The 19,668-nt window shown below is 47.6% G+C and overlaps 1 protein-coding gene and 1 long non-coding RNA gene across 2 annotated transcripts in view; both read right to left on the reverse strand.

Annotated features, from left to right (window-relative positions):
* The window catches only part of LOC137560888 (uncharacterized), a 133,872-nt gene that overhangs the window by 42,200 nt on the left and 72,004 nt on the right, over positions 1–19,668 (reverse strand). The gene's annotated exons all lie outside the window — the stretch shown is intronic.
* On the reverse strand, positions 13,765–14,703 carry LOC137560734 (olfactory receptor 5P81-like). The gene has a single exon (XM_068271885.1). The coding sequence runs from the start codon at positions 14,701–14,703 to the stop codon at positions 13,765–13,767; it is 939 nt and encodes a 312-aa protein (XP_068127986.1).

Raw genomic sequence — 19,668 nt, forward strand, 5'->3', positions numbered from 1 at the left:
CAGGCATCATGAGTCAATTGTCTGCTGTTGTTGGCGATTTTGAGGAGGAGATGCTGATGGGCACTTTGGGGGATGAGGGATTGGACAGCAAGACTGTGGCGACAGTCAAGCAGCCCATCCATGCATCAGGAGAGGAGTTTGGGGGGTCCTCATCCCAGCAGGACATGTTTCAGGAGGGGGAGGATGATGATGACCCGGTGACAGACAGAGACTGGGTGCCACCACCTCCAGGGGATGTCGTCCTCAGCAGCTCTGAGGAGGAGGAGGAGGATGCTCTTGTGGGCCTTGCAAGGAGGCGCATCATTGCAAGCATTGGCAGCAGCAGTAGGCAGGTCCCACAGCCTGCTGGTGTCTCAGGCTCAGCAGCAGCAGCAGCAGCATCTGCCAGTACCACCACCAGCCGCACCCAAGCCCCCCAAGCCACCCCCCAACCACCACAGGGAGACAGGCAGCAGCGCTTCCATGCCGTAGGGGGATGTTTAAGTCACCAATCTGGCTATATTTCACCATGCCCACTGTGTACAGCAAGTACGCCACTTGCAACCACTGTCAGCGGAAGTTGAGCAGAGGTGCAGACCCCTTAAAGTTCTGCACCAGCTCGCTCATCAACCACCTTGCGGCTAAACATTTCCACCAGCATGAGGAGTTCCAGAGGCTGAAGGCATCTGGTGCTGGCAGTGGCACCACACCCATCACTGCACAGCCTTCAGCAGCAGCAACAGCAGCCACCCGCCCTCCTGCTCCTCCAGCAGCACCAGCAGGAGTGCGGAAACGCACTGCTCCTCCCCCCTCTGCAACTCCTGCCGCCGACACTGAGGCCTGTTCTGGCAGCCAGTCCTCAGTGGCCTCCTCCGCTGTGTCTGCTGATTCCCGTGCCAGCAAAAGGCCACGCCAGAGCCTTTTGAGCGAGTCCTTCCAGGGGGTGGTTAGGGCTCTGCCTCCCAGCAGCCGTCGCGTGCGGCAGCTGAACGGCTTGCTGGCACGGGCCATGTGCTCCCAACTCCTGCCGTACACGCTCGTGCAGGAGGGGAGCGACATTCGTGCGCTGCTTGCTTGCGCAGCCCCAGACTGGCAGCTCCCCAGCAGACACTTCTTTGCCCGCAAGGCCATTCCTGCACTGCACCGCTTTGTGATGGCCAATGTGGAGCGAGGGCTGGAGCACGCGGTTGGTGAAAGGGTCCACGTCACCATGGACTCCTGGAGCAGCCGCTTCGGGACAGGCCGCTACCTGTCCTTCACTGTCCACTGGGTCAGCTTGGTGGAAGGGGGTGAGGATGGGAGAGCAGCAGCGGGCACAGCAGCAGCAGCAACACAGTGGGTGGTGCCACCCCGCAGGGTCAGGGGAACTGCAGCAGGTTCCTCCGATCCTCTGCCATCCTCCGGCACACCTGGCCAAACCCCCCGCCTCAGCAGCAGCGTGAAGGCCCGCCACTGCCAAGCGCTGCTGCACTTGGTCAGCCTTGGGAAGACCAAGCTGACGGCAACCCATGTGTTGGCCAAACTCCAGGAGCAGGAGAGGATTTGGCTGACCCCCAGAGGCCTCAGAGTCGGAGAGGTGGTGGCCGACAATGGGGCCAATCTGGTTGCCGCAATAGACAGGGGAAACCTGACCCACATCCCCTGTCTTGCCCACGTGCTGAACCTGGTGGTGCAGAAGTTCCTGCGCACCTACCAGGGGATGGGCGAACTGCTGGAAACGGCAAGGAATGTTGTGCGTCACTTCCGGCGCTCGGCTGCAGCCTGTGCGAGCCTGGAAGACGTGCAAAAGGAGCTGGATCTGCCACGCCATCGGCTGATCCTTGACGTTCCGACTCGCTGGAACTCCACCCTGGCGATGTTGGAGCGTCTGGTTGAACAGAGGCACGCTGTCAAACAGTACCTTGCCCTGGCCACTGTTTCCGCAGCTCAGAGAAGGGACAAGACCAGCAACATCCCGTCCATCGTCCCCGATGATGACTGGAGGCACATGCAGCAGGTGTGCTTTGTGCTGGCTCCCTTCCTGCAGGCCACAAACATGGTGAGCAGGGACCATGCTATGGTCTGCGAGTGGGTGCCCCTGGTTTCTCTGCTGAACAGGGCCCTCGATGCTTTGCTGGAACAGGGAGCGGCAGCCTTGGACCAGCAGGAGCGGCAACCAGCTGCGCAGTCCACCTCTGAGGGGGAGGAGGAGGAGGACTTGGTGGAGGTCCCTGACCTGGCTGCTGATGAGGGGGATCAGCACAGCGCAGCTGAGTTGGTGCGGGGGTGGAGAGAGGATGAGGCGGCAGAGGAGGAGGATGAGGACAGCACTGACGTCGATGTGCCAGCAGACGTGGCCCGCCTCTTCCCAATGGCAGCGCACATGCTGACGTGCCTGCGCAGGGACCCCAGGGTGATCCAGATGAAGCAGAGGGAGGACATCTGGATCAGCATGATGTTAGACCCACGCCTCAAGGGGAAGTTGAGCCAGTTCCTGCCGCCTGCAGGAGGAGACCCAGCGCAACAAATAAGGAGCTTGCAGCAGGCCCTTGTTGAGCGCTTGGAGGAAGCCTTCCCCCAGCCTTCCACCCCCACTGTCCAGCAGCGAGCACAGAGGCAGCAGCAGGTGCCTGCATCCAGCAGCAGCAAGCGCCCCACAGACCTGCTGTCTCTCAGCCACGAGCTCTACAGGACTGTAGAGGCTCCGGCAGCAGTGACTAGAGAGGAGATGCATGCAGCAGCATCCTCCTCCGGTCACAGCCAGCGCCTGACCCGCATGGTGGCTGACTACATGGGGTCGTACAGCGGGCTTGACAGCGATGCCCCTGTTGATCCCATGGAGTATTGGGTCAAGCGCATGGAGATCTGGAGCGAGCTGGCGCAGTACGCCCTGGAAGTGCTGTCCTGCCCCCCTTCCAGCGTGCTGTCCGAGCGCTGCTTCAGTGCAGCTGGTGGCGTGGTCACCGAGAAACGCTCACGTCTGTCTCACAAATCTGTGGACAGACTGACGTTTCTCAAGATGAACCAGGCGTGGGTGGAAGGCGAGTTCCTGGCCCCTGTTGTCGGCGAGAGGGGGACATGAACTGGCTGCCGGAACCATCGTTAATGTGCCTTACCACCCTTTACCACCTCCTGGCTCCTGCTCACTAAGCCAGCCTGGTTCACTTTGACTATTACGTCGCCTGCAGCCACACATTTTACACCTACAGTGGGCTGCTGTGTACTGCCCTTCTGCTGTCTGTCTGTGTTTCCCACTGCCAGGGTACACAGAATTACCTTCTGCTGCCACTCTGCCACCAGCTATTACGTCAAACAATAGCTATATTGGTTGCAAAACCAAAACCAAACAAACCATTAAAAAAAAAAAAAAAGGTTTAATTTTTCTGAGGTGCCCGGGTTGAAAACTGTGTTGTCCCAGTTGTGTATTGGACACAATGTGGGCTGCACGACCGCTGTCTGGGACCTCCTGTTGTGTTTATTAACAGCCCTGGTATCACCGCTAGGTACCAGGGCTATTATGTCACGGCGAGCTGCCTGCCTCATTGACTGCCTGCTGCCACACACTCATCCTCCTCCTCCTGCTGCTGAATTTACCTCCTGCTGTCTTTGTGTTTCCACTGCCAGGGAGCACATACAATGGCGCTTCCAACATGCGTGCGCCCACCAGCTATTTGTTACGCTCAAAAATAGCTGCATTTCTTTAAAAAAAATTGAAAAGAGAAATACGTGAAGAAGAAGAAGACGATATTGAAAAAGAAAGAGAAGGAGAAGATGAAGATGAAGAAGAAGATGAAGAAGAAGATGAAGAAGATGATGAAGAAGAAGATGAAAAAGAAGAAGAAGATGAAGAAGATGAAGAAGAAGAAGATGAAGAAGAAGAAGAAGATGAAGAAGAAGAAGAAGAAGATGAAGAAGATGATGAAGAAGAAGAAGAAGAAGAAGAAGAAGAAGAAGAAGAAAAAGAAGAAGAAGAAGAAGATGATGAAGAAGAAGAAGAAGAAGAAGAAGAAGAAGAAGAAGAAGAAGAAGAAGAAGAAGATGAAGATGAAGATGAAGAAGAAGAAGAAGAAGATGAAGATGAAGAAGAAGAAGATGAAGAAGAAGAAGAAGAAGATGAAGAAGAAGAAGATGATGAAGAAGACAATATAGAAGAAGAAGAAGAAGATATAGAAGAAGAAGATCGAGAAGAAGAAGAAGAAAGATAAAGAAGAAGAAGAACAAGTATATACAGTAACACTACTGAACAAAATTAAGGACACAACTTCTCTTTCCACATTTTTTTTTAAAGGAACATCCCCACATAATCACTTGCTGTTGTTACTTGGAAAAAAAGATGTTTCTTGCATCATTCACCCTCAAAACAAGTGTTGGAAGCTATTTAAGGCCAATTCGAATAGTCAGCTCGAATAGTGAGCTCGAATACCGACTCGAATAGTGAGCTCGAAGTCCGAGGTCGAATCGAATAGTAAAAATTATTCGACTCGAATATTCGACTGACCTCGAATAATTTACTATTCGAATTCGACCAAACTCGAATTTTAAAAAGGGGTATTTGAGCATCACTATTCGGGTGTTCGCGCCGAACTCCGAACATAATGGAAGTCAATGGGGACCCGAACTTTCGTGCTTTCTAAAGCTTCCTTACATGCTACATACCCCAAATTTGCAGGGTATGTGCACCTTGGGAGTAGTGTTGGGCAAACACCTAGATGTTCGGGTTCGCGAACGTTCGCCGAACATGGCCGCGATGTTCGGGTGTTCGCGCCGAACTCCGAACATAATGGAAGTCAATGGGGACCCGAACTTTCGTGCTTTGTAAAGCTTCCTTACATGCTACATACTCCAAATTAGCAGGGTATGTGCACCTTGGGAGTGGGTACAAGAGGAAAACAAATATTTGAAAAAGAGCTTATAGTTTTTGAGAAAATTGATTGTAAAGTTTCAAAGGAAAAACTGTCTTTTAAATGTGGAAAATGTCATGTTTCTTTGCACAGGTAACATGCTTTTTGTCGCCATGCAGTCATAAATGTAATACAGAGAAGAGGTTCCAGGAAAAGGGACCGGTAACGCTAACCCAGCACCAGCAGCAGCACACGTGATGGAACAGGAGGAGGCGCAGGAGGAGAAGGTCACGCTTTTTGAGACACAACAACCCAGGCCTTGCATGAGGACAAGAAGCGTGCGGATAGCATGCTTTTTACCGCCATGCAGTCATAAATGTAATAAAGATAAGAGGTTCCATAAACAGGGACTGGCAATGCTAACCCAGCAGCAGCAGCACACGCGATGGAACAGGAGGAGGCGCAGGATGAGAAGGCCACGCTTTGAGACACAACAACTCAGGCCTTGCATGAGGACAAGAAGCGTGCGGATAGCATGCTTTGTACCGCCATGCAGTCATAAATGTAATAAAGATGAGAGGTTCCATAAACAGGGACCGGCAACGCTAACCCAGCAGCAGCAGCAGCACACGTGATGGAACAGGAGGAGGCGCAGGAGGAGAAGGCTACGCTTTTTGAGACACAACAACCCAGGCCTTGCATGAGGACAAGAAGCGTGCGGATAGCATGCTTTGTACCGCCATGCAGTCATAAATGTAATAAAGATGAGAGGTTCCATAAACAGGGACCGGCAACGCTACCCCAGCAGCAGCAGCAGCACACGTGATGGAACAGGAGGAGGCACAGGAGGAGAAGGCCACGCTTTTTGAGACACAACAACCCAGGCCTTGCATGAGGACAAGAAGCGTGCGGATAGCATGCTTTGTACCGCCATGCAGTCATAAATGTAATAAAGATGAGAGGTTCCATAAACAGGGACCGGCAACGCTAACCCAGCAGCAGCAGCAGCACACGTGATGGAACAGGAGGAGGCACAGGAGGAGAAGGCCACGCTTTTTGAGACACAACAACCCAGGCCTTGCATGAGGACAAGAAGCGTGCGGATAGCATGCTTTTTACCGCCATGCAGTCATAAATGTAATAAAGATAAGAGGTTCCATAAACAGGGACCGGTAACGCTAACCCAGCACCAGCAGCACACGTGATGGAACAGGAGCAGGCGCAGGAGGAGAAGGCCATGCTTTTTGAGACACAACAACACAGGCCTTGCATGAGGACAAGAAGCGTGTGGATAGCATGCTTTTTACCGCCATGCAGTCATAAATGTAATAAAGATAAGAGGTTCCATAAACAGGGACCGGCAACGCTAACCCAGCAGCAGCAGCACACGTGATGGAACAGGAGCAGGCGCAGGAGGAGAAGGCCATGCTTTTTGAGACACAACAACCCAGGCCTTGCATGAGGACAAGAAGCGTGCGGATAGCATGCTTTTTACCGCCATGCAGTCATAAATGCATGAGGACAAAAAGCGTGCGGATATAGCAGCAATGCTTTTTGCCGCCATGCAGTCATAAATGTAATACAGATGAGAGGTTCAATAAACAGGGACCGGAAACGCTAAACCATCCCAGATGTTCATTGGTCATGTTACTTGGTTGGGGTTCTGGAGTGTTGCGTAGTCGTTTCCAATCCAGGATTGATTCATTTTACTGCCCATCGTTTTGGGGTTGGTGAGAAGGAATAGCTGGTGTGGCGCGGCTGTCTTCAGTGTGGGGACGACCGGGCTCCGAAAGGGCGAGTATGTAATCAAGTTACCTATGAGCAATATAAGAAATATGAACACTATGATGACAGCACTACCCAGCGATGGCATACAGCCACTTAAGGCTGATAAGCCCCTAGCTGACAAGCTTTCCGCATGTGGTGTGCATCTGAGTGAAAAAGAAAAAAAAAAAAAAAAAAAAAAAAAAAAAAAAGGATTGATTCATTTTAATTTGAGTCAGACGGTCTGCATTTTCTGTGGAGAGGCGGATACGCCGATCTGTGACGATGCCTCCGGCAGCACTGAAACATCGTTCCGACATAACGCTGGCTGCCGGGCAAGCCAGCACCTCTATTGCGTACATTGCCAGTTCGTGCCAGGTGTCTAGCTTCGATACCCAATAGTTGAAGGGTGCAGATGGATTGTTCGACACAGCTACGCCATCTGACATGTAGTCCTTGACCATCTTCTCCAGGCGATCGGTGTTGGAGGTGGATCTGCACGCTTGCTGTTCAGTGGGCTGCTGCTGCATGGGTTTCAGGTCCAGCGGTGCCAGCCACAAATCCGTCTGTTCCTTTATTCCCCTCCAAATTTCCTCCCCTGTGTGCTGCTTATCCCCAAGGCAGATCAGCTTCAGCAACGCTTGCTGACGCATGCCAACAGCTGTGCTGCACTGCTTCCACGATCCTACTGCTGCTGGGTTAGTGTTTCCGGATGAGGTACAGCTTTGAGATGCATTGGAGGAGAAGGAGTCAGAGAGGTAGGTGCTGCTGTTATCCAGTGGGAGGGACGGCGGTGCAGCTGTTTGCGACGTGGGCAACACCCACGCCGTAGCAGGTGAGGAATCGCTGCCAGGCTCCACAAGGTTCACCCAGTGCGCGGTAAGGGAGATGTATCGACCCTGGCCGAACGCACTCGTCCAGGTGTCAGTGGTGAGGTGAACCTTGCAGGCAACGGCATTCTTCCAGCTTCGGGTTATTTTGCTGACCACATGCTCATGCAACTCAGGCACTGCAGAGCGCGCAAAGTGGTAGCGGCTGGGAACCACGTAACGTGGGATGGCCACTGACATCATGCCCTTGAAGCTGTTTGTCTCCACCACTCAATATGGCAGCATTTCGCAGGCCAGAAGCTTGGCTATGCTGGCAGTTAGTGCCACGGCCCGGGGGTCATTTGCTGGCAATTTCCTCTTGCGCTCAAACATCTCCGAGACAGACAACTGAACCGTAGGGCTGCACACTGAAGGGCTGTTGGTTGTTGTGTTTGATAAAGACTGGGAGACCTCAAGAGCACTAGTCCGGAAAGTGACAGTGTCAGCGTCGTCTGATGTTTGTGAATGTTGTGAACCACGCAATGGCTGGGCTACTGCTGCTGCTGAGGCGGGTCTGGTGGTGAGTCTGGTGAACCCAAGGGAGGCAGTGTTGCTGGTACCCTGTCCTGCCGCGTTTGCCCACAGAGTGGGATGTTTAGATAGCATGTGGCCGCTCATGCTGGTGGTGGAGAGGTTGTTAATACTTTTCCCCCTGCTCAGGCGGGTCTTGCACACCTTGCAAATCGCCATGGTAACATCCTCAGTGCAGTCTTCAAAGAAAGCCCAGACTTTGGAGCACCTGCCTTGCTGGCGATTTCTGTTTGCGCCTCTTTTGCCTCTCACTTGAACTTCCACGCTTGTGGTGCCTGAAATTGCGCGCCACCTACCTTGTGGCACAAGGCGAACTCGTGCAGCAGTGGGTTCTTCAACAGACTCATCTGTGCTGCTGCTACGATGGCGATGTTCTCGTTCACAAACAAAATCTGGGTCTATGTCCACATTGTCCATACCCTCCTCTTCCATCTCCTGAAACTCATCATATGTCATTGTGGGGTGCCGCCGCCGTGGAGTAGAGCTCCCCAGAACAACCTCTGCGCAGCTCACTCTAACGTTGTCTTCCAGAGCTTCTCGGCCGACCTCCTGCAATTGCAACCCCTCCTGCCCAACTTGCTCTGGAATTTGGGATTTCAAAGTCCTCGGACTCGCCTTGTATTTCAGTGCCCGGTGCATTTCCCACAGTTAATGGTTGTGAATCCGGGCACAACATTTCTGGCTGTTCCTCCAGTGACCTTTCAAAGGTGGAAGTTTGTTGGCCTGGGAATAGCTCCTGCGAATACCCCATTGTGTCCTGAGGTAATTCATCGGACTGGTTATCTGGCAGTTGTGTGCGTGGTGTCGCTGCCGGTTGTGTCAGCTTTGTGCCCACTGGCTCCTTGTAACTGGCTGAGGACTCGGACCTCGTGCGTGATGTGCTGGTGCTGCTTAACCCACTGCTGGACGCTTGAGAGGTCATCCAAGTAATTATCTGGTCCTGTTCTTTTGGATCTGTGAGGGTTGTTGTCCTGGACAACATGGACGGTATTGAGTGGGTTTTCTTGGGTGCTCCCCTGTGGCCTGTACGTGAACCGTCAGGGAAAACACCTCTTCCCTTGCCCCTTCCTCTTTCACCGGATTTCTTCCTCATTTCACTTATCCTTAAAGTACACTCTGACTGGCAGCAGTACAGTGGCAGTACAGAAATGCTATACTGTGGTGGGTGAGCGGTGTACCACTATTGCCAGCAGCGACACAGAGCACAATGCTATACAGTGGCGGGTGAGCGGTGTACTACTGTTCCCAGCAGACACAGAGTGGCAGTAAACACAATGCTATATAGTGTGGCTGAGCCGTGTACACAGAGTGGCAGTAAACACAATGCAATATAGTCTGTCTGAGCCGTGTACACAGAGTGGCAGTAAACACAATGCTATATAGTGTGGCTGAGCGAGCGGTGTACTACTGTTCCCAGCAGACACAGAGTGGCAGTAAACACAATGCTATATAGTGTGGCTGAGCGAGCGGTGTACTACTGTTCCCAGCAGACACAGAGTGGCAGTAAACACAGTGCTATATAGTGTGGCTGAGCGGTGTACACAGAGTGGCAGTAAACACAATGCTATATAGTCTGGCTGAGCCGTGTACACAGAGTGGCAGTAAACACAATGCTATATAGTGTGGCTGAGCGAGCGGTGTACTACTGTTCCCAGCAGACACAGAGTGGCAGTAAACACAATGCTATATAGTGTGGCTGAGCGAGCGGTGTACTACTGTTCCCAGCAGACACAGAGTGGCAGTAAACACAATGCTATATAGTGTGGCTGAGCGGTGTACACAGAGTGGCAGTAAACACAATGCTATATAGTGTGGCTGAGCGGTGTTCACAGAGTGGCAGTAAACTCTCTCTTCTGGCACCTGCAGCCTTTGAAGCCTCATATCAGTTTTTAATCATTTGCAATAAAGGTCTTTTTACTGGATGTGCCCAGCCGCTTTCATCTACTTTAGTACTTGGCAGTAAACACAATGCTATATAGTGTGGCTGAGCGAGCGGTGTACTACTGTTCCCAGCAGACACAGAGTGGCAGTAAACACAATGCTATATAGTGTGGCTGAGCGGTGTACACAGAGTGGCAGTAAACACAATGCTATATAGTGTGGCTGAGCGAGCGGTGTACTACTGTTACCAGCAGACACAGAGTGGCAGTAAACACAATGCTATATAGTGTGGCTGAGCAGTGTACACAGAGTGGCAGTAAACACAATGCTATATAGTGTGGCTGAGCCGTGTACACAGAGTGGCAGTAAACACAATGCTATATAGTGTGGCTGAGCGAGCGGTGTACTACTGTTCCCAGCAGACACAGAGTGGCAGTAAACACAATGCTATATAGTGTGGCTGAGCGGTGTACACAGAGTGGCAGTAAACACAATGCTATATAGTGTGGCTGAGCGAGCGGTGTACTACTGTTCCCAGCAGACACAGAGTGGCAGTAAACACAATGCTATATAGTGTGGCTGAGCGGTGTACACAGAGTGGCAGTAAACACAATGCTATATAGTGTGGCTGAGCGAGCGGTGTACTACTGTTCCCAGCAGACACAGAGTGGCAGTAAACACAATGCTATATAGTGTGGCTGAGCGAGCGGTGTACTACTGTTCCCAGCAGACACAGAGTGGCAGTAAACACAATGCTATATAGTGTGCGCTCTTAGTTCGGCCATGCGGCCGAACGGTTTGGCCGAACACCATCAGGTGTTCGGCCGAACTCGAACATCACCCGAACAGGGTGATGTTCTGCAGAACCCGAACAGTGGCGAACACTGTTCGCCCAACACTACTTGGGAGTGGGTACAAGAGGGAAAAAAAATATTTGAAAAAGAGCTTATAGTTTTTGAGAAAATTGATTGTAAAGTTTCAAAGGAAAAACTGTCTTTTAAATGCGGAAAATGTCATGTTTCTTTGCACAGGTAACATGCTTTTTGTCGCCATGCAGTCATAAATGTAATACAGATGAGAGGTTCAATAAACAGGGACCGGAAACGCTAACCCAGCAGCAGCACACGTAAATGGAACAGGAGGAGGCGCAGGAGGAGAAGGCCACGCTTTTTGAGACACAACCCAGGCCTTGCATGAGGACAAAAAGCATGCGGATATAGCAATGCTTTTTGCCGCCATGCAGTCATAAATGTAATACAGATGAGAGGAGAACGCTAACCCAGCAGCAGCAGCAGCAGCACACGTGATGGAACAGGAGGAGGCGCAGGAGGAGAAGGCCACGCTTTTTGAGACACAACAACCCAGGCCTTGCATGAGGACAAAAAGCGTGCGGATATAGCAATGCTTTTTGCCGCCATGCAGTTATAAATGTAATACAGATGAGAGGTTCAATAAACAGGGACCGGCAACACTAACCCAGCAGCAGCAGCAGCACACGTGATGGAACAGGAGCGACACAGAGCACAATGCTATACAGTGGCGGGTGAGCGGTGTACTACTGTTCCCAGCAGACACAGAGTGGCAGTAAACACAATGCTATATAGTGCTGGGTGAGCGGTGTACACAGAGTGGCAGTAAACACAATGCTATATAGTGTGGGCGAGCGGTGTACTACTGTTCCCAGCAGCGAGTCAGAGCACAATGCTATACAGTGGTGGGTGAGCGGTGTACCACTATTCCCAGCAGCGACACAGAGCACAATGCTATACAGTGGTGGGTGAGCGGTGTACCACTATTCCCAGCAGTGACACAGAGCACAATGCTATACAGTGGTGGGTGAGCGGTGTACACAGAGTGGCAGTAAACTAAACACAATGCTATATAGTGTGGGTGAGCGGTGTACTACTGTTCCCAGCAGCGACACAATGACTGGGGGGACCCTGGCTAGCCTGGCTGGAGAGAGAACTACCCTGCCTGCCTACCCAAAGCTAAACCCACAGACAAATGGCGGAGAAATGACGTGGTTCGGGTATTTATTTACCCGAACCACGTGACACGTTCGGTCAATCAGAGCGCTTCAGGTCCGAACCACGTGACCCGTTCGGCCAATCACTCTTTCGGGGAACGTTCGGCCATGCACTCTTAGTTCGGCCATGTGGTTTGGCCGAACACCATCAGGTGTTCGGCCGAACTCGAACATCACCCGAACAGTGTGATGTTCCGCAGAACCCGAACAGTGGCGAACACTGTTCGCCCAACACTAGATAGAGCTATAAAGATGGTGGCGGTTAATCAATGTTGAATAGATGGGTCTTTAAAGCCTGCTTTCGTATTCAGAGATAATACAACTATCAACAGTGAGTTATGACTGTAATAGTGAGTTAGTGTTGCATACTAAGACATTAGTATGTCCACCCTATTCGTTATTGTTAATTATACTATGGATGTAAAATTGAATGTTGATAACAATTTAGAAAACATTTCACTACAAAACATGTCTAATTTCCAATAAATTGGGCTGTGACTCTGGGTGCTAATTAAATGACATTACATTTTAGAGTGTCTGTTGTGGTGACTTGCTGATTGCTGGTGATGTGGCAATTTGGCAAATTTGCAAATACAGAAACTGACATCTCCTAACAACATAATTAATATAGGACAACATCCAGTGCACATATTGATATACGTAAAACAAATTGAACATATTGAAACAAAAACAAAGCACTCTGCATAAAACATATTATAGAAGATGAACATGATAATAAGAATTAACTAGAGAATACCGGTAACAGCAGGTTGTAGTTGGTTACATTAGTATAACACCTATACTTATGCATCTATTTGAAAATAATTCTAAGGCAAACTATATTTTAACCATTTAACGACCGCCTAATGCCGATAGGTGGCGGCTGGTCACAGTTCCATGTCAGTTCATGGCAGTGGGCTCCATGAACAGCCTGCGAGCCTCCAAGGTTGCGGCTCGCAGGCTAAATGTAAACACCCGGGGAAGAAATCCCTGGTGTTTACAGTGTACGGCGCTGCTGTCACAGCAGCGCCGTAAAGGAGATCGGCGATCCCCGGCCTCTGATTGGCCGGGAATTGCCACCGTCTGCTAGGCTGAAGCCTATCAGAGGCGGTACAGGATGGATCGCCATCCTGTGCCGCCCACAGTGAGGAGGGGAGGGAGGGAAGGAGAGGGGGGGAGGAATAGCGCTGTGGAGGGGGGCTTTTAGGAGCCCCCCCCCGCTAGGCACACGTGACCGGCGGCGATCAGACCCCCCCAGCAGGACATCCCGCTAGTGGGGAAAAAAAGGGGGAAGTCTGATTGCCCTGCCTGCCTGCTGATTTGTGCTGGGGGCTGAAGAGCCCACCCAGCACAGATCCTCCAAAACTCATGCAGTCTTTATGGGGTGAAATATCTTCAGTACTAAGGTGGCAGTACCTGATTCAAATTTGGGTTAGACAAGGTGTAAACATATTATCTTCAGTGTAAATCTTTCAGTCTACCCACTACAGTGACCTGGGCTTCGTCTTGCTTTGGTAAAGTACTTCATCTCTAGAATCAAATTAATTAGTGATTCCAAATCTGACTATGTCGGAACCCCAATATGATAATATTAATTGTCTGGCCACAAAAAGATGGTCTAGACCATTTTGATAATAAATACTAGTAGATTCTACAAAAAAGGCTTGTCGTAGTGTGTAGTACATGTACTGTATATTATAACATTAATGCATAGATAGGTAGCCAAATATAAAAAAAATGCAAAGATAAGTCTATAAGCTTCAGGTGAAAAATATTAATCAAGTTCTCCATTACTGATATTGCAATAGATATTTACAAAAAGAAAAAAAAATCAATAACACCTTCTGATTAATGACATTTCTTACAAAACATTGATTAATAGTTTTCCAGCATGTTAATTGGCTGATCTGATATCGTTCAACAGTTTAAGCAAAACCTTCTTGATCTCCTGGTTCCTCAGACTGTAGATAACGGGATTCATTATAGGTGACACCACAATGTACAGTAGAGAACGGTATTTATTTATGTTGGCTGTGCTGTAATCTGTTGGTACCATGTAAACAGTGATTAAGGTTCCATATGAAGTGCAGACAGTGGCCAAGTGGGAGCTACAAGTGGAGAAGGCCTTTCTTCGGCCATTAGCGGTAGTTAGTTTCATGATGGCAAAAGATATGAAAATGTAGGTTATAACTATGAAGACAAATGGTAGAGGTATAATAAATAATGAGGTCACCAAATCTTGGATCATGAAATAGTATTTGTCGGAGTTGGACAGTTCCACCAGTGGTCCAAAGTCACAAAAGAAATGGTCAATACAGTTAAGACTGCAGAAGTTAAGCTGACATACCACAATTATTTCACTTGATATTAAAACAGTGCCCAAGATCCACAAGACAATAACCAATTGTAGGCAGACATGAGGATTCATAAGTGAAGCATAACGTAATGGTATACAGATAGCAAGATATCGATCAAAGGACATCACAGCAATTAGAAAACATTGCACACACCCAAAAATTCCAAAACATGTCAACTGGACTATACACCCAATTAATGTCAAACTTCCATCATTAATTAATAAAATGTGTAACATCATAGGCAGGACACTGGTGGACATGAATATATCTGCTGCAGCCAAATGTTTGAGAAAAATAAACATTGGGATTTTAAGATGATCAGTAGTGGTCACCAAAGCAATAATTAGAATGTTACCACTGAGTATCATGACATAAGTTAAAAGAACCACAATAAAAAAGAGAGGTTTAAGTTTGTAAACACCTTCAAAACCAAGTAAATGAATCTGTGTGACTTGAGTGAGATTGGTGTCACACATAATTAGTACATGGAACAACGTCCAAGAGCTCTACAAATCCTCTTCGGTCCTGTCGGCCACAAATGGAGGTCATAACTTACGTATACAAGATTTATGATTCAGAGTAAAGGCTCAAAGCTTTATTAGTGGGGTCTATTTTCTTTTAACATACAGAAACCTTTAAAGTGAACCTCCGGACTAAAAATCTACTCAGCAGAACTGAAAAGGCTTGGTGTTTCTTTAACAGTTTCACAGCATCAGAACTTTGTTTTTCTTATCAAAGCATTATTTGTAGCTGCATTTTTAGCTAAGCTCCACCCATCAAAGAAAAAAGCCCGGGCTTTTTTCCCTGATGCTGTGCAGAGCATGATGGGATTTCCTGTGTTGTTATTCACATTGCCTAGCAACTGGGAGAGGTGCTCAGGACACAGGACAGTTGGAACTGTGTCTCATGCTCCTTGTCACCTCCTTTCAACCAAAAAGATGGCTGCCATCATGAAATCAAACATTTGCCTGTTCTTTTAAAACAGGGTGGGTAAGAGATTATATTACCTATCTATTTTAATTAACATAACTAATGTAACTTAATGACAGTATGTTTGTTTAGGCTGGAGTTCCTCTTTAATCTAAAAATACAGATTTGAAAACATATTCGGCAAATGGTTACTACAAACCTCCATTAAGTGAAAATAGGAAACTAAAGAAAATATGTGCTTAACATGTAGTATATTTCAAAGAAATATGACATTGAAGTGTATTCAACAATCTATGCTACACGTGCACACTGCGCACACTGCCGGCAGTGCAGTGTGCACTCTTAAGGTGTACACACTCCTTGCAATGTGCACACGCTAGTGCAGCATCGTGACCGTGGTGCGCAGCCGCAACTCCGTCAATTAACCTGGTGGCGGCTGCGTTGGTCAAGTATCGTGGTTGCGGTATGTACATCAATGTGCACTGATGAATCAACCTGTATGTTCCCTATATGCACCGTGGGGCCATCATGAAAAGTAATTTTGTTGTGTTACACAATGGCAATATATTGCTTAAATCTGAAAAGTTGCCATGTGCAAGAAGTGAATGATTTTACTGGTAATCTCAATAGTAAGGTAGTGCGCACAATGCAAAAAAATGTGACCTGCCTTACCTGGGCAATGTATGCTGTACCAGGGTACCACACACACATAGCTTGCATAGCAAGTGGTACCCCTGGTAACTTATGCATTACCTGGGTATTGTGTGTCACAATATTTGCAGAATGTGTTCTACCCTTACTGTCAGGAATACAAGATCACTGACATTGTAAATAACTTTTGAAAAAGTAACAAAGAAAATAAACATTGCATCTACAGTATTCTTAAACAATTCCAGCCAAAGCCCGAAAAAACTATATACCCTAATACTAAGTCTACATTGCATTATCGATTGAGGTCTGGGTTGACCATTCAAATGCTGGGGAGTCTGTCCTCAGCCGTCAGTTGCCTGAGAAAGACTCCTAGGCCCAGAGTGGCCTGGTTCCTCCCATTATAATAAATGCAAAAGAGAGAAAGAAGAAGAACAGTAGAAGAGAGAAGCCCTACACCCCAACTAAAGAGGTCCACTGATCTGACCCCACCTTTGATACCTCTTCATATGACTCCAGAACTTATCCACCTTGCTTTGCTTCTCTTCTAGAACACCTGCCAGCATCTCTTGGATCATAAAAGTGCTTACCCTACCCTTTACTTCCTTGAAGGGGACCTGCTGCTTCTTCCATGACCTGGCAATGGTCTGCATACATTTGCCACCACCAAAATGAAATGCGTGTTTTGTTTTTGTAAGCAAGTACACTTTAAAATGCAATGGGGCCGACCAAGGATCTCTCTGGAAAGTGTTATTGAAGTGAACCTTCAGTAGCCTGTACACTTTAGTTCAATAATGGGACAGCATAGAACCAGGCCAGAATGTATCCCCTTTCACATTGAATCCTCTGAAGCAATTACCTGACCGGGCAGCCCTGACCTCACAATTAATGTTGATAATATTACTGAATCCTGCTTCTCAGGCCTACGTTTAGGTGTAGCAGCTGATTTTGCTCTCCTTTTCAAATTTCATATAGACATGTGTTCAGATGTTTTTTGGGCATAGTTTGTTGGTGTTCAACATGTCCTAAATCTAAACATTATTAAAGTCAATGGCAGTAAAAACACCATGCTATGTTGCTATGTTTGGTAGTGCCTTTCTTCAGTTTCCAAGTTTGGTAGTGCCTTTCTGTAATTGCCTTGTTTTGTAATGTCTTCCTCGAGTTGCTATGTTTGGTAGTGCCTTTCTCCAGTTTCCATGTTTGGTAGTTCCTTTCTGTAATTGCCTTGTTTTGTAATTTCTTCCTCGAGTTGCTATGTTTGGTAGTGCCTTCCTCCAGTTGCCATAGATGGCCTTTGTATTAAGGACCACAGTCTGCATAATAGCAATTGTAGTAGTGCTGGTGTCAGGCAATCGCTTCACAAATGGAGCAGATGTCCCAATTCCTGTGAGAAAGGGGTAGAGTGGGAGCCCGATGGTGCAGTATCGTTAGATATAAGTGATATGCAGAATGTCTAGATGGTGAATACTCACAAAGGTAGGTTGCAGTCCTGCAACCACTATATAGGCCTGCGGAAAAGTACCGTTCCCGCTTAGTATCCCGGACCCGCTGGATCTGGGCGGTCGCTCTCATCCTATGGTCCTCTCCACTGGTTGAACATGTCCACAAGTGGGAAGGGTTAACACCTCTTTGAGGCTTGGGGTAACACTGGCTCTATTGTTTGGGGAGGCGCCCAAGGAAAATATGATGTATGAGCTTATATTCTATGGTGTACGTAATAAGGAGGTATCTTACCACCAATGAAGACTCACCGCAATGAAAAGGAAAGTCTTTATTGTAAACATGGTTTTACTGTAGACAACGCGTTTCACGGGTCACAGCCCGATTCCTCAGGCCAATACAGACAGTAAACCTTTAATATACTGTAGTCGTGCGGTGCGTGGGTGCCTATTAGAGACTCTAATAGGTGCCCACGCAAAATAGGCACCCACGCACACCATAGAATATAAGCTCATACATCATATTTTCCTTGGGCGCCTCTCCAAACAATACAGCCAGTGCATAATAGCAGTGCATAATAAATAACCTCAGTGGGAGGGTGGGGCCTCATACCAATATACAGCAATATTTAGCTACAGGAAGTGTTTCTGATGCTGTGGCCTACAGCATCAGAAACACTTCCTGTAGCTAAATATTGCTGTATATTGGTATGAGGCCCCACCCTCCCACTGAAGCTATTTATTAAGCAGAATTCTCAGCCCAGAGCATTCTGAGAGACCAGAGAGCTTTCCTACTGGCTTTATAACTCAATAGACAAAAATTCTGCAGAGACCTCATCATAACATAAACTTCAGAATGTGAATTAGAGAAAGGAAAGATTTTATGATGGGAAAAGTCTGACTAAATCATTTAAAAAATAATATTGTAAAAAAAAAAATAATGTTATTCTTTATTTTTTGTTTTGTTTTTATTTATTTATTTTATCTACAGTTACTCTTTAACTTACATTACGCTATTTTTTTTCTGTTGTGGTGCTTTCCCCTTTTGCGAGGTGTTTTCTGTATTCTAAATGTGATGTTGATGCTTTCTATAAAACTTTTGAAACAAAAAGATTAGACAAAACTTAGAGAATGAACCGATCAATACACAATATAACCCACTGTAAGTAAACCAGATAAACAGAATTCACTTACTTGTATGTCTGGTCCAGTCTTTTGGGGTTACTATGGATGTTGAGGATCCTTCCAGTTTATTGGAATTTAGAATCTTGTTTTAACCCTTCCTAAGACTTAGTGTCTCTAACTCCACTTGCTTGAGATGTTAAATTGGAAGGCACTTTGACAAAAGCCGTTTGAGAGACTCCAAATGGTAAGGGAGGGTTTTATAACCAGAGCAATAAAGGTAACTGGGTACAGCTCTTGACTAATTCAGCATGGAATACAGTTTCTCAGTATTTGTGTCATTTTCCCCGGATCACACACCGTGTATGAGCTTTATATTTGAAAGACCAGTCTCTGCTCATTTTATTGTTCATGTACATATGCAATATTCATGTTCTTGTACAGGTGCAATATTTATATAATTTCTTTGTGGGCACCTGAGAAATTGTTCCATTTGTCAGAATTAATTAAATTAGTTGACAGAGGTATAGAATAGACTGATATATATTTCTTTTACCAGCTAAATAATATCCCTTATTTTAGCTTTTTGTTGTATATAAATGTACTAGCTGGTCGCCCGGCGTTGCCCGGGTATGTAATTGGCTAGTGACGTTACCTCTGTCCACTTTTTCTAATCCTAACACACAATTACTCAATGATGACCTAGTTTGCGAGCTTTGCGGTCTTTGGCATCAAAAATTAGCATTGAAATGAAATAAATCTAATTGGCTGTGGCTCCACTCCTTTGAAAATCAATAGGTGAATTTTGATTAGCTTTTGTAGGCTTCACCCACTTTTCTGAATATTAATCCCAGTCGCCCAGTGACCAACTGTGCAAAGTTTAAGAACCCTGCCATCATTGACAGACAGTGTAAGAATGGCTGCAGTTTACATTCTGGCAGTTAAATTTGTATTTCTCTCCACCCACTGATGTCCTAATGTTTCCCGGGTATGTACGGTATTTGGCTGCTATTGGCTGTGGCCACTTTTTCTAACTCTCGACCTGATTCTCTCAAAATCCGCCACCCTCCCCAACCTGGACATCACACCCTTCCCCCTCTCCGACCATCACCTTCTCGCTTTCTCCATCTCCCCATCATGCTCCCCCCACCCTCCACCACCCTCAGGTCGTTGGCAGAGAGATTTGCGTAACCTAGACCCAACTGCACTAGCCTACCCCCTCCACTCCATCACATCCACCCTCCCAAACGTTATCTGCCCAAGCCAAACCATGGCCAAATACAACCAGGCCCTTTCAGCAGC

This window comes from Hyperolius riggenbachi, chromosome 3, assembly GCF_040937935.1.
Source record: "Hyperolius riggenbachi isolate aHypRig1 chromosome 3, aHypRig1.pri, whole genome shotgun sequence".
NCBI lineage: Eukaryota > Metazoa > Chordata > Amphibia > Anura > Hyperoliidae > Hyperolius > Hyperolius riggenbachi.